Raw genomic sequence first — 12667 nt, forward strand, 5'->3', positions numbered from 1 at the left:
AAGCGCAACACCCTCTGTTATGTTTTATAAGTTTTATACTAGATATTCCGTCCATTGTTGTTGTTCTATTACTTTATGATATTGAAGTCATTTCGTTACACCAATCTTTTAGAAGGATTTTCAATTTTCCCCACTTTGAAATCAGCCATAACTTGTCCATTCTGTCTTACCTTTGCAACATAGTAATGTAGAACTTATCTTTTGCAACATAGTAATGTAGCAGACTTTTCAAACTGACACATATAGAAATATATATGAAGAACATTATAATCAATTGAATAAAGAGTTGGCCAAAAGACCCCTCTGTTGGCTAAATTCGATGTCAAATATGAAAAGAATAATAAAAAGAGACTTGCTAATTAGCTACACGAGATGGACATTTACAAATATGTACACAAAGCATGCCAATAAATGTACAGGAGGAGAGAGTTGAAATGACAAGAGACCAGCTGCCTCGAGTAGATCGCTGCTGCCTCGAGTAGATCGCTGCTGTCCCGAGTAGATCGCTGCTGTCTCGAGTAGATCGCTGCTGTCTCGAGTAGATCGCTGCTGTAAGACAGAATAAAAGTGTCACACGAGTTTGAGTCTTCCACTCTAGATTGCTTTACTATGATTGCATAGCTGTCTAGCCCGAGAACTTTGTTGACAGACAACAACACAAGCCTAACTCAGCCGAGACCAGACTGCATGATATCTAGGAGGTCCCTGAATTCTGTGTAGAGCCTCTGGAGGCTGAGATTTGAGCCAATTATGGGCAAAATGTCCCTGAGAAGTTTTACTTTGTCCAGATCCTGTAAAAAAAAAACAGCGCAATGACATAGCTCAATGATCAATGGTCATTTGGTGACAATCACTTTGTCATGGGCTACCGCATCATACCTAACTGTGGCATACCGGTATATTCGAAATATCATCAAGAAAGGTTTTGAGTTACCGACAACACTTACCTAAGCTACTATTAACCGCAACCTAGCTTTAAACTAGACCAAAAGCAAACTTCTGTTATTCTTACAAATACTACGTCAGAAAAACTGATGACACTGCTGTAGACATATTTACAGGCATTTAAAAAAACTTCATAATTTTACAACTTTGAAAATAAACTGGACCTCATAAGCTGTGTTTCAAATAATCAAACGAAACATCTTATGGTATCTTTTACAGGTTAACTTGACAGAGTGTATTTACCGTACTTTTCGGACTATAAACCGCACGCACCCCTATATAAGCCGCATCTGCTTTATTTTCCAAAAAGTGATAATAAAACAATACATAGGCCGCACCTTTGTATAGGCCGCAGAACTCAGGACAGTGCTTTTTAACGTGACAGCAACTTTGCTGTTTAAAACGGAACAGTGCCTAACGGCACTGTTTCGTATTAACCGACGCTTTTTAACCTAGTGTCTAATGGAACAGTACCGTTAGGCATTGTTTCGTATTTTCTTTCACCGCTAGAGACGCACTAACCGGAGATTCTGGTTAATGCGCCCTAGCGGTGAAAGAAAAAGCCACAGAATAGCCAACCCTGATATAAGCCGCATGGCTCAAATCGTCAGAAAAAAGTAGCGGCTAATAGTCCGAAAAGTATGGTACGTTCTTATCTTGCGCAGAATGTTCAGTAGCACATTAGACTTTAAACATACGTTTCAAGCAAAGCTATCGAATTTTATTGCATTGTTCCGGCAACCACTGCATTGTTATCATTAAAATTTGTGATTTAGGACCTTATAGTAAGGAGGAGAGGGGCCTGAGGCTAGTCTCTAAGCTAAATATTTTGAATGAATTGCTGTTTTACCTTTGATGAAGTGAGAGTTTGTTACGTCAAAGTACAGCTATTATTCAACAGACAAGCCCAGCCGATTTTTTAAGCGAGCAAAAATTTTGCTTGATTAAATCATTTTTTGCAAAAGCTACAAAAACCTACGAAAGCCAGCACACACCTACTTAGGCCAAGCACAAGTCTAACTTATGCCTACCAAGTGGAGACGAATTCAAATTAACACTGCCCAGCGGTAACCCTATATACATGTAGAATAGGCTTGTCCCTACTGAAACTTGTTGAGTCGATTGAACTCTTTAGTTTTCCAAACAGTTGAAACCTATGGGAAGTTGGTACTACTTAAAGGAGGCTAGCTGGTGTACTATACTAACCCAATATAGCAACAAAGGCTATGATAATTATTATAGTGATTATTTTATGAACTTCATGTAACAGCAGTCCTGGTGACAGTAACTTGTGGCACAAATTGTAATGAATATTTTAGTAATACAGTTGATAAATTGCAAAGATTGGTCTCTAGCTAAGCCACCAATTGGAATTGAGAATTTGTTTCTCAGTGACAAAATATAAGATGAGAGATATGAAGATATATAGGAAATATCATGAAACATAGAAATAACAATTGTATTCAACTTAAACTCTTAAAAACCCTCTAATAACCAATTATATTCTTAAAAAATATTCATAGCTCATTTTTTGAGCTTAGCCTCTATCAGTAAAGTTTTTTAGAGATTTGAATTGTTTGTAAATAAATTGAAAAAACTAATTATACAATACAATTAAACATGGTTCACGCTGATCAATCACGATATGTATCAATTATTGACTTAGAAAGGAAAGTATTTGATTTTCAACAGCGTCAGCATAAGACTGGCTGCAGCAGCACTGCAAGAGCAGCTTTAAAACTTATATTTGATGAGTCTAATATTGTGAAAACAACTCCTGGTTTGCACTTATTTTTCCTTTTAATTGGTTATTGATTATCTAAAGAAACAAAATTTTATGTAACATATTGCAGAATATTACAGATGTGGCAACTGGCTACATGCCAGGTATCGACGTGCCTGCCCATCATAGGCCACACAGGTACATCTACGGTCATTTTACAAAATTAGAGATCATCAAAGGCAATGGTAGCGAGACAATTGCCAGCATCATTTTTTGCACAAAAATTATTGTAAGATCCATGGATGAACATGCTGGAATTAAGTGTCTGAAAGCCTTGAATCTACAAACCTTTTTCTACCCAGCTAAGCTTGTATCACATGCTAATCAGAAACAATCAAATGCTAGCAAGTAGCACTAAGTCTCGAACACGAGCATACCATGAGTGGAGTAGAGCCGTTGTGTTTAGACGCCTTGGATACAGCATCTGAATGCGTCTCATTCACCCTCCGCACAGACTTATAAACGGTTTGAGTGCATTGAGAGCACAACTCCCTGAGCAGTGTTTCCTTTTCTACAATAATAAAGTGCAAGTCTACAAATATAGACACATGTCTACTCGTGCTAACTTGTCAGGACTGACCATCTCTCGACACAAATAACATACCATGGTGGGTGAGGTATTTCACATATGCTATCAGCCATGTCCGGTACTCAGCAGTGCTGCCCATTGCCCGACACAGTGCCATCTGGTTCTGTATATGGCTCAAAGTACATAGGTCATGTACAGCAACCTCTGCCTTATACAGTCCATTCAAGTTAACAGGGGTGCTGTCAAACAGACGCCATCAAGAATGCATTATTGATTTACCAATGCAGAATGTCAGGACATCAAGTGTAGTCAATACAGAATGTCAGTACATCAAGTGTAGTCAATACAGAATGTCAGTACATCAAGTCTAATCAATACAGAATGTCAGTACCTCAAGTTTAGTCAATACAGAATGTCAGTACATTAAGTGTAGTCAATACAGAATGTCAGTACCTCAAGTTTAGTCAATACAGAATGTCAGTACATTAAGTGTAGTCAATACAGAATGTGAGTACATCAAGTGTAGTCAATACAGAATGTGAGTACATCAAGTGTAGTGTTGCTATGAGCCCAAAGCTAGCATAAAACAAATAAACAAGTGGTCAAAAGTTGACATTGGATTACAACAATACATTGGTTTTTAGTTGTCTTCAATCTCAACCAAATCGGATTTCGACCAAAAAACTCGGGAAGTTGACCAATAATTCGACTTCGATCAAACAAAAAGAAGTCTTTAATTTTTTATGCTATAATTTGTAAAATAGAAGACAAGAAATGTTCTTGCTGTGTTTTTTATTCTACACGATCTTGGCCAGAATTCATCACTGCACTCGTCATTGGAATATTTTAGATGATAACCATAGCGTAGGCTAGCCTTTGCCACTCTAATCTTTATGATAAGACTAGATGAATGCCCGGTGTTGCCTGGGTAATATAAAAGTCTTTGCACAGAAAATTTACTTTTATTTAACATGTAACAAGTTAACATTCTAACTTTCAAACTTCATACCATGCGAAAAGTGTTTTGTGCAGTTTAAATAAATTAAGAGAAAAAACAAAACAACTGTAAAGGTGTTCAAACTTTGTCAAAGCCTGCAACTTTTAAACTTTATATAATGTGTAAAATGTTTTCTACAGGTCCAATAAATTAAGAAACAAAATAAAACAACTACATAAAGGTGTTTAAATGTAAATGTGAAATACTTAGCAAGTAATAGCTAAATTAAGTCTGTTTTGTTACGATTACAATAAAATATGATTTAGTAATGATACAATTAATATGAACTGAGAAAACAAAATATAAATCCTGAGTATGTAGAATTAATAATAACAATTCTTGCATAGAAGTGCGTGTGTATGAAAAGGTTACTGTTTCACCAGAAGCTATCCATAAAAACTTTGAATACGACGATACTGGTACCTCTCGACACTGGTACAAATGTAAAAATGAGATATCAGACTGTCTTTGTCTGATCGAACGGAGAAAGAATGTAGAGACTATTCCAACTCGAGATAATACAATTGTCCGCATGAAAAAGATTGACCTTAAACGCGATTTAGAAATTGAACCTTACTAAAAACTGTTTCATAGAGTTACTGTAAATACCCGCGTATAGGCCAATACCATGTATAGGACGCAGTGGATATTTGATCCCAAAAACGATAGACAACTGTAACTGTGTAAAGGACGCATCCTAATTTTGGTCCTAAATTTCCATTAATTTTTATAGAAACGTTGGTGTATCACATAAATTTTCGTGAAATCCTTCGGCATTCATCATGTCGAATGATTGGTGACAGCGATCGGTGCTGATGTTAGACGCCTTCCGATGACATACAACCAATAATGTGAAATCAAAATTGAAGCAGCACAATACAGACCTCCTCTTTATCCCCGGCAACGCGACAAGTATACTTTCTCCAAGGACGGCAATATGAGGAAAGTCAACATGCTTACGATGTCCAATGGCGGCAGCAAAGATAAATATTGTAGGATTGAAATTTTTATAACAAATTTCGATATTATGACAAATGCATAATTTTTATAATAAAAGTATCCATGGATAAGACGCACGTGGGTATTTAGGTCAACTTCTATAAGAAAAAAGTGTGTCTTATACGCGGGTATTTACGGTAATAGAGTTTCAACCATTTAGGGTGTGAAATCGGGAAAAGGGTGTATACGGTATATAGCAAGACCTATGAATCATAGGAGCCTTCGTAAACTCGAGGTTAGACAATTGAATTACAAACCTGCGGTTGCAATCCTCGTGAGTAAAAATCCAGCAAAATGCGAGATTTTAATTCAAAGATTTTAATAGCTTTAGCCGGACATACCGAAGGTCACACAGGCGAATATACAAACTTTGAAATTTATATATATATATATATATTGGTACAAATAAAATATACGGAATGTTGGTGTTTTTTTTCATGATCTTAGAATGTTTTATCAAATTGAAACACACAATCTATTTCTACCCTTTTATGTTAACGCAAGACTGAGTAAAGGGCGCCGGAGTACGAGTTGTTATGAATACAGCAGTACAGTACATTCCTCAAGTCTAGTCTATTCTATTAATATATCTTATGAGACAATCACTCTATTTTAGAGTGAGAACAATTCATTGGGGCAATAATAGCTGCCTCCATTCATTGGGGCACTGCGATTGCTGTCCCATTCATTGGGATGCAGAGATAGCTGCCTCCATTTACTGGGGTGCAGTGATAGCTGCCCCCATTCATTGGGGTGCAGAGATAGCTGCCCTTAAAGGTTGACTTGCACAAAAATTCACATTACAGTTATTTGGTATCAAAAGATTCACCATGTCTTACTCTGTTGTGTTGTAGGTGCCAAATATGTGGAAATGTGATTACAAGCTCTTAAAAGCTCAAAAACGAAAAGCCACCGTAGATTGGAATCTCTTTATTTCTTTGACGCAGTCATGAAATTTGGTTATTGTCTTGTCACGTGACGTTCTCACGTGAATTGAAAGGCCAATAAAAAGCTCAATATAAAACTTATCATAGCACTAGTTTATGACAAACACTTTGGGTTTTACCGAAGACCCCGTAACTAATATAGATGCTCGCTATTTTACAGTTTCGTTTCGGTTTAATCGGCAAGTCGTAATATGATCATGTGACCCAGTACTTCGCAAATAATTTCTGCAGCACTTTTCGATTATCACAAGTGACCGACAGGCTCGTCATGATTATCAGACAATGATATGTACTCCTTCAAGCTAAGGCTAAAAAATTAAACGAATTTTTACGGCAAGTTATAAGATATCACTGCTATAAGTGACAGCATTACGATGACGATAAAACAGACGCGTAAAAACAATAGACATGGTTTTATTGAATGCGTGAAGTATATTTGTGAAAATATTTCGACGAATAAGGTTGCATGAAAGTGTAAACAGAAACCATCTACCACAGCTACGTCACAATTGAGCCGTTTTGGAAAGAGAATCCAAACTACGACGGTCTCGTGTGGCTGCGATTAACTGTTCGTTGTTGAGCTTTTAAGAGTTTGTAATCGCATTTCCACATATTTTGCACCTACAACACAACAGAGTAAGACATGGTGAATCTTTTCATATCAAATAACTGTAATGTGAATTTTGTTGCAAGTCAACCTTTAAGCTAATTGTACTAAGAGAAAAAGCCAACCTTTTGAGTTTGCTAGAGATGGTGGAAACTATTCCTGAGTTGAGTGAGTGGGCTTTATTTATGGTCTCCTTATTAGAATATTGTTCTACAGTATCATCAGCTCTCTTAAATGACAACCTGCAATGGTCACCTACCATATACACATTCAATGAGAACACAATCTTCAATGGTCACCTACCGTATACACATTCAATGAGAACACAATCTTCAATGGTCACCTACCGTATACACATTCAATGAGAACACAACCTGCAATGGTCACCTACCATATACACATTCAATGAGAACACAACCTTCAATGGTCACCTACCATATACACATTCAATGAGAACACAACCTTCAATGGTCACCTACCATATACACATTCAATGAGAACACAACCTTCAATGGTCACCTACCATATACACATTCAATGAGAACACAACCTTCAATGGTCACCTACCATATACACATTCAATGAGAACACAACCTTCAATGGTCACCTACCATATACACATTCAATGAGAACACAACCTTCAATGGTCACCTACCATATACAAATCCAATGAGAACACAACCTTCAATGGTCACCTACCATATACACATTCAATGAGAACACAACCTTCAATGGTCACCTACCATATACAAATCCAATGAGAACACAACCTTCAATGGTCACCCTATTCATACATGCTTACATTGTAAAGCTTCTGATGACATGATTAATGCTAATTTGGCTTTCATTAGGTTTGAATATTTAAAAATGGCAGTATGTTTTAAATTCCATTATTTTCTTATAGTGTGTACATGTTTTTTACACACTCCAGATATTGTTAGACAGCTGCAGTAAAGCGATAAGCCTACTACCTAGCACTACTATAAGAGCAGATTCAGGGTACTCTGCCGGGCCTTAAATTTGGCATAAAATATCTACCTAAAAGATATCTCTAAAGAGCATGGCTTAGGAAAAATTACTCCTAGAGAACAACATAGATACGATAAAACGATGTTATGATAAACAACAAGATTGAAAAGCCAGGGATAAATAAATATTCATTTTAAGAATGCCATAATCCTTCAGAAAGAAAAAGCCCAAAACATTTGAAGCAATGAGAAGTTTTCATTCGATTATTCACACAACTGAGCAAGTAATAATAGCCAAGGACACAAGGTACTAGACTCACAGAGTGACATCAATATTTCTTGTAATAGAAATGATTAGTTACCAGCTCTGGAGTCGTGTGTGGTAAATGTATGAGCTCGAGTCAGACAGGACTAGACAGGGACTGAGGGACTGCGTGAGGAAGCACTGAGATACGGAGAGTGTTGATACAGAGTTGTGTCCCTTGGTGACGAGGTGAGACAAGTCCACAGCATTCACCACGCACTGCATCAACTCAAAATTCCTACGAAAGAAAAATAAGATAACAATGCGTAACACTAGAGAACATACAACAACCCGATCATATACATTTGTATTATGTCTTTGTATAAGGCTATAATGTGACCATCTTTGAACAATGCAAATATACTAATAGAAATGATTAAAGCAAGTGTAATATATGGAATGTTAAACAGACCAACACGACAGACAGGAAGTAATATACGGAATTTTAAACAGACCAACACGGCAGACAGGAAGTAATATACGGAATGTTAAACAGACCAACACGACAGACAGGAAGTAATATATGGAATGCTAAACATACCAACATGACAAACAGGATGTAATATATGGAACATGGAAAAACTCACCATAAATATAAGAAGCAGGAACTAGTAACAGCCATGCAATGGTCTCTATATACAGATAAGTAAGAAATATCAGAGTCTAATGTAATATCAGGTAGAAGTCTTTGTCCATCTGCTGTAAATACGGAAAGAGATTTCTCCTTGCAGCCCACGCACACAAGATGCCTGCAAAATGAATGAATGAATTACAGATAACGATAAATCTGTTCCACCTTACAAGATAATCATAGAGCAAACAAGAGATAGCAACAATATAATATATACGTATAATAATAATAATGATGATAAGGATGTAATAAAAACCTACTGTAGCAACCTTAGAAAGGATTATATAGTCTATAGAAGTGAATATAACATACTGTCAGTCAGCTGTTACTGGAAGGTAAAATACCCAGTACTGCTAAACACCCCACTGTTACAGTTACTCTGTATTTGTAATGCATAGTAACATTCAGCCTTACGGCATCGTTGAGATGCGGCACAATTGATGAGTAAGCGCATCAAGCTAACTGGAAGGCAATGTCAAGCTTGCAAACCAATCAGTTTAAATGATGAGGTATAGCTGTATTGATGAAGTACTTCCTTAGCAACGCAACTGAAGCAACACAACGAAATGGAGCAAAAATCAAATTAGCATGAAAAAGTTTACCTGCTGGCTTGAACAGAGACTATCGAATTATTTAGCGCGGCTGACCAGGAAACGCCTTTATAGACACATTGAAGGGAGCTGAGGCTATGTTTACCACCGGCTATGTTATTAGTGGCTGTGAGGGACATAACATCGCCTTCGTCTGAGATCTGCAAAAAGAGGGTAGCATGCAGCGAGGTGCTGAGGCTATTATTACAACTAGAGTCTCTGTTTATTACTGGCTACAAGACAATGCAACAAACTGGATGGTACTGCATGTACATGTTGGTAGTCTCAGTTGTGTTATAGTAAGTAGGTATGTAGCATGCTAGAAAAATCTCAGTGAATCACTTCAATCAAATTATATTTTAAGCGTTTTCAAAATCATTATTATATTCCAATTCGGTGAGTGCAGCTTTCACTAAGTGATTCAATGTTTTATATCAAAACTGTGGGTATTTCTTATAAAAACCTTCAGTAAGCTTATAAACCTTGCTAGCATCATTCAATAACAAAACTGCAGAAGTGAGTTCTTCGGCATACTTGGATAATCAAAAGGGTGGTACATCGCTACAGAGATTACAGGAACTAGAAGTTCATATGAACAGCTAATTTCCAAAACCAGTTTTTTTCATATTTTGTTGAATTCAATATTTTTGCTCTGATAAAATAGTCTAGCCTCAAGCTTTAGCATGAAGCACTTCTTTTAGCTCCAAACAAATGTATTTCCAACATAAAATGCAATGGAGAAATAGATTTGGTTCCAAATCCAGTTATTTTTACACTGACTTAATGCAATGACTTTTCTAGCGTGTATTCTGAAAATAACTGACTTCTAATGCAAAGTCAGTTATTTCCAGCAAATCATCCTATTGGTCCAAAATAAATAAGTCGAGATTCTTATGGGTTACTAGTTACTAGTCTTTAGCTAAGGAATTTCACTCTACCTGATAGAATTAATTAATTGTCGAACATTTCTGTCATAGAGCTTTAATTTAAACTAGTTTAGAATCAGCAAAAAATTCTGCACATGATAAATCAATGCATTTGACAAACAATAATGTTATTAATATTGTTATTAAGCTAATAATAATGTTTATTAATTTTTATTTTTGTGAATCTGACTGAAAAAGGAAAATATTATCATTTTTGCAGTTTGACCAAAAAGCAGACCCCCAAGAACATTCTCTAATATAAACATATATTTAGCAGAAATATCTAGGCCTAATACTGAAGAATTAGACAATGAGAAATACATTTAGATCCCTTTTTGCAAATTTTCGTTTTATCTATCTTAAACCAGAAATAGAAAAGTTAGAAACTGTGATATTATGCCATCAATTCAGCGTGAAAAAAACTGACTGGTTTCCACTTTTGACAAAATGTTACCCCAATATCTTAAAACTTTTGTGCCAAAACTGTGAGTGGATTTATTACCTCTGTGATCTCTAATCAATATGTTTGTATAGGTACTAAGGCGCGCTGTTATAAAGGTGTATGAGAGAATGAACCATATACGCGAGGCCAGTGCTGTCTATGAAAGAGTTACACGACAATGGGACTATATGTAGCGCTCCCTAGTGAGTTTCCAAACAAACAGGTCTCGCGACAATATTTTTATGTAATCTCTGATGGGGAGACCACAACATTAACAAATAACTTCCATTTGCGGTTGCTCTAAAATTGATTGTTGTATTATGCACCATTTGCAAGAGAACACAATCCCTTACAAGTTGATGCCAATATTTTATAATTAAAAAAAGTGTAACTTTATTAAAGCTCAAGTCAAACTCAAATTATGCTAAGTTTTGTATTTGCAATCAGTTTCTGGTTTGTGTTTCTAGAATAATTGTATGCTTTGATGTCCGTGTAAAAATCCTAAGTACTGCTAAACAATCAACAGATATAACAACATAGTGGCTGGTGACATTATTCATGTGAATACTGTATGTGGATACCTTTCCTTCTACTAGTAGGATAACACGTGCGCGAGGTGTTTATCAGCTCAAGCAAAAACATGGCAGCAATTGCAATTAAAGCGTTATCTCACTTTTGTTGCAAAACCTCAGAATTATCTCAGAATTAACTGGTTTTGAAATAAAAAGCAGTTTTAGACATCCAAATTTGTCTTCTGAAAACTTTGCAAGAATGTAAATTTGATAGCACGTACGCATAGTTAACTCTTCTACATAATCCATTGAAACATGATTTTACAATCATACCTCAATGCAAATTTTACACATTTTGTACAAATTACACACAGTCATATCTCAACATGGGAATTTGTCAACGTACAGTGTAACATACTACTTGATTTCCCATTTAAAGTAATGTTCAACACGCATTATTAGAAGCAATTTTCAATATAAATATCCGATGAGAAGGGGATATTATCTTGTGTAGAGCTTTTATGATCAGTGAAAGTAACTGAGGCAGCACATCAGCCTGACTATGGTAACAAGAAATAAGTTATTCACATCTGTTTTAGTTTATATCAAAGTGTTTGATTAGAGCCATCCTAATATCAACTGCCTCATAAGGCATGGTAGACAGTAAGCAGCGGAGAGAACTGACCTGAAAAGAAAGAGTTTTCTTAACTTCTGGTACGGAGAGCTTATACTTGGGATGGAATGGTGGCTGAGCTGATGATGAGGAAGGGGTGGCATCCACCTATGAGAATGAACATTGAGTGTTATGCCAGTGAGTAGCCAACGCTTGCTAAAGCTATAACTTAGTGATGGTTAATATTCAAAACTCAGATTTACTAGTCACCATGAAAACATCTTCAACTACAGAACAAGAGAATATGAAAGTTAAAATCTGTAACGTTGACTACCAATAACAAAAGAACAGACCGGGGGTGCTGCCTGGTTATCAATATCCGAGGTAGGTACGGCATCTTTCCTCTTTTTGTGAGCCTGAGGTGGCGGGGCTTTTCGTTTCACAGCGATCTTACTGACTGTCTCCTGGGAAGCCTTAGAGCTTGACGCCTGCACGGGCTTGGTCTTAGGCCTATCGATAGAGTAAACTGGTTATCAAATCATTACACAAAAACTGCATTTGTTTAAAGGTTGACTTGCAACAAAATTCACATTACAGTTATTTGGTATCAAAAGATTCACCATGTCTTACTCTGTTGTGTTGTAAGTGCCAAATATGTGGAAATGTGATTACAAGCTCTTAAAAGCTCAAAAACAAAAAGCCGTCGTAGATTGGAATCTCTTTAATTCGATGACGTAGCCACGAAATTTGGTTATCGTCTTGTCACGTATGTTCTCACATGAATTGAAAGGCCAATAAAAAGCTCAATATAAAACTTATCGTAGTACTAGTTTATGACAAACACTTCGGGTTTTACCGAAGACCCCGTATCAAA

The 12667-nt window shown here is 36.4% G+C and overlaps 1 protein-coding gene across 1 annotated transcript in view; it reads right to left on the bottom strand.

The window, feature by feature from the left end:
* Positions 1-6: 6 nt before the first annotated feature.
* Positions 7-12667, bottom strand: part of LOC137389914 (protein HIRA-like) — a 38225-nt gene continuing 25564 nt past the window's right edge. Inside the window, exons 16-24 of the mRNA XM_068076094.1 lie at positions 12147-12303; positions 11866-11961; positions 9313-9461; positions 8667-8828; positions 8138-8317; positions 6933-7049; positions 3333-3496; positions 3106-3239; positions 7-791 (exon numbers count right to left, since the gene is read on the bottom strand). Of these exons, the coding sequence (XP_067932195.1) occupies positions 669-791; positions 3106-3239; positions 3333-3496; positions 6933-7049; positions 8138-8317; positions 8667-8828; positions 9313-9461; positions 11866-11961; positions 12147-12303 (1282 nt within the window). The 3' untranslated portion in view covers positions 7-668. The remainder of the gene's footprint in view (positions 792-3105; positions 3240-3332; positions 3497-6932; positions 7050-8137; positions 8318-8666; positions 8829-9312; positions 9462-11865; positions 11962-12146; positions 12304-12667) is intronic.

The sequence above is a fragment of the Watersipora subatra genome, chromosome 3 (assembly GCF_963576615.1).
Source record: "Watersipora subatra chromosome 3, tzWatSuba1.1, whole genome shotgun sequence".
NCBI lineage: Eukaryota > Metazoa > Bryozoa > Gymnolaemata > Cheilostomatida > Watersiporidae > Watersipora > Watersipora subatra.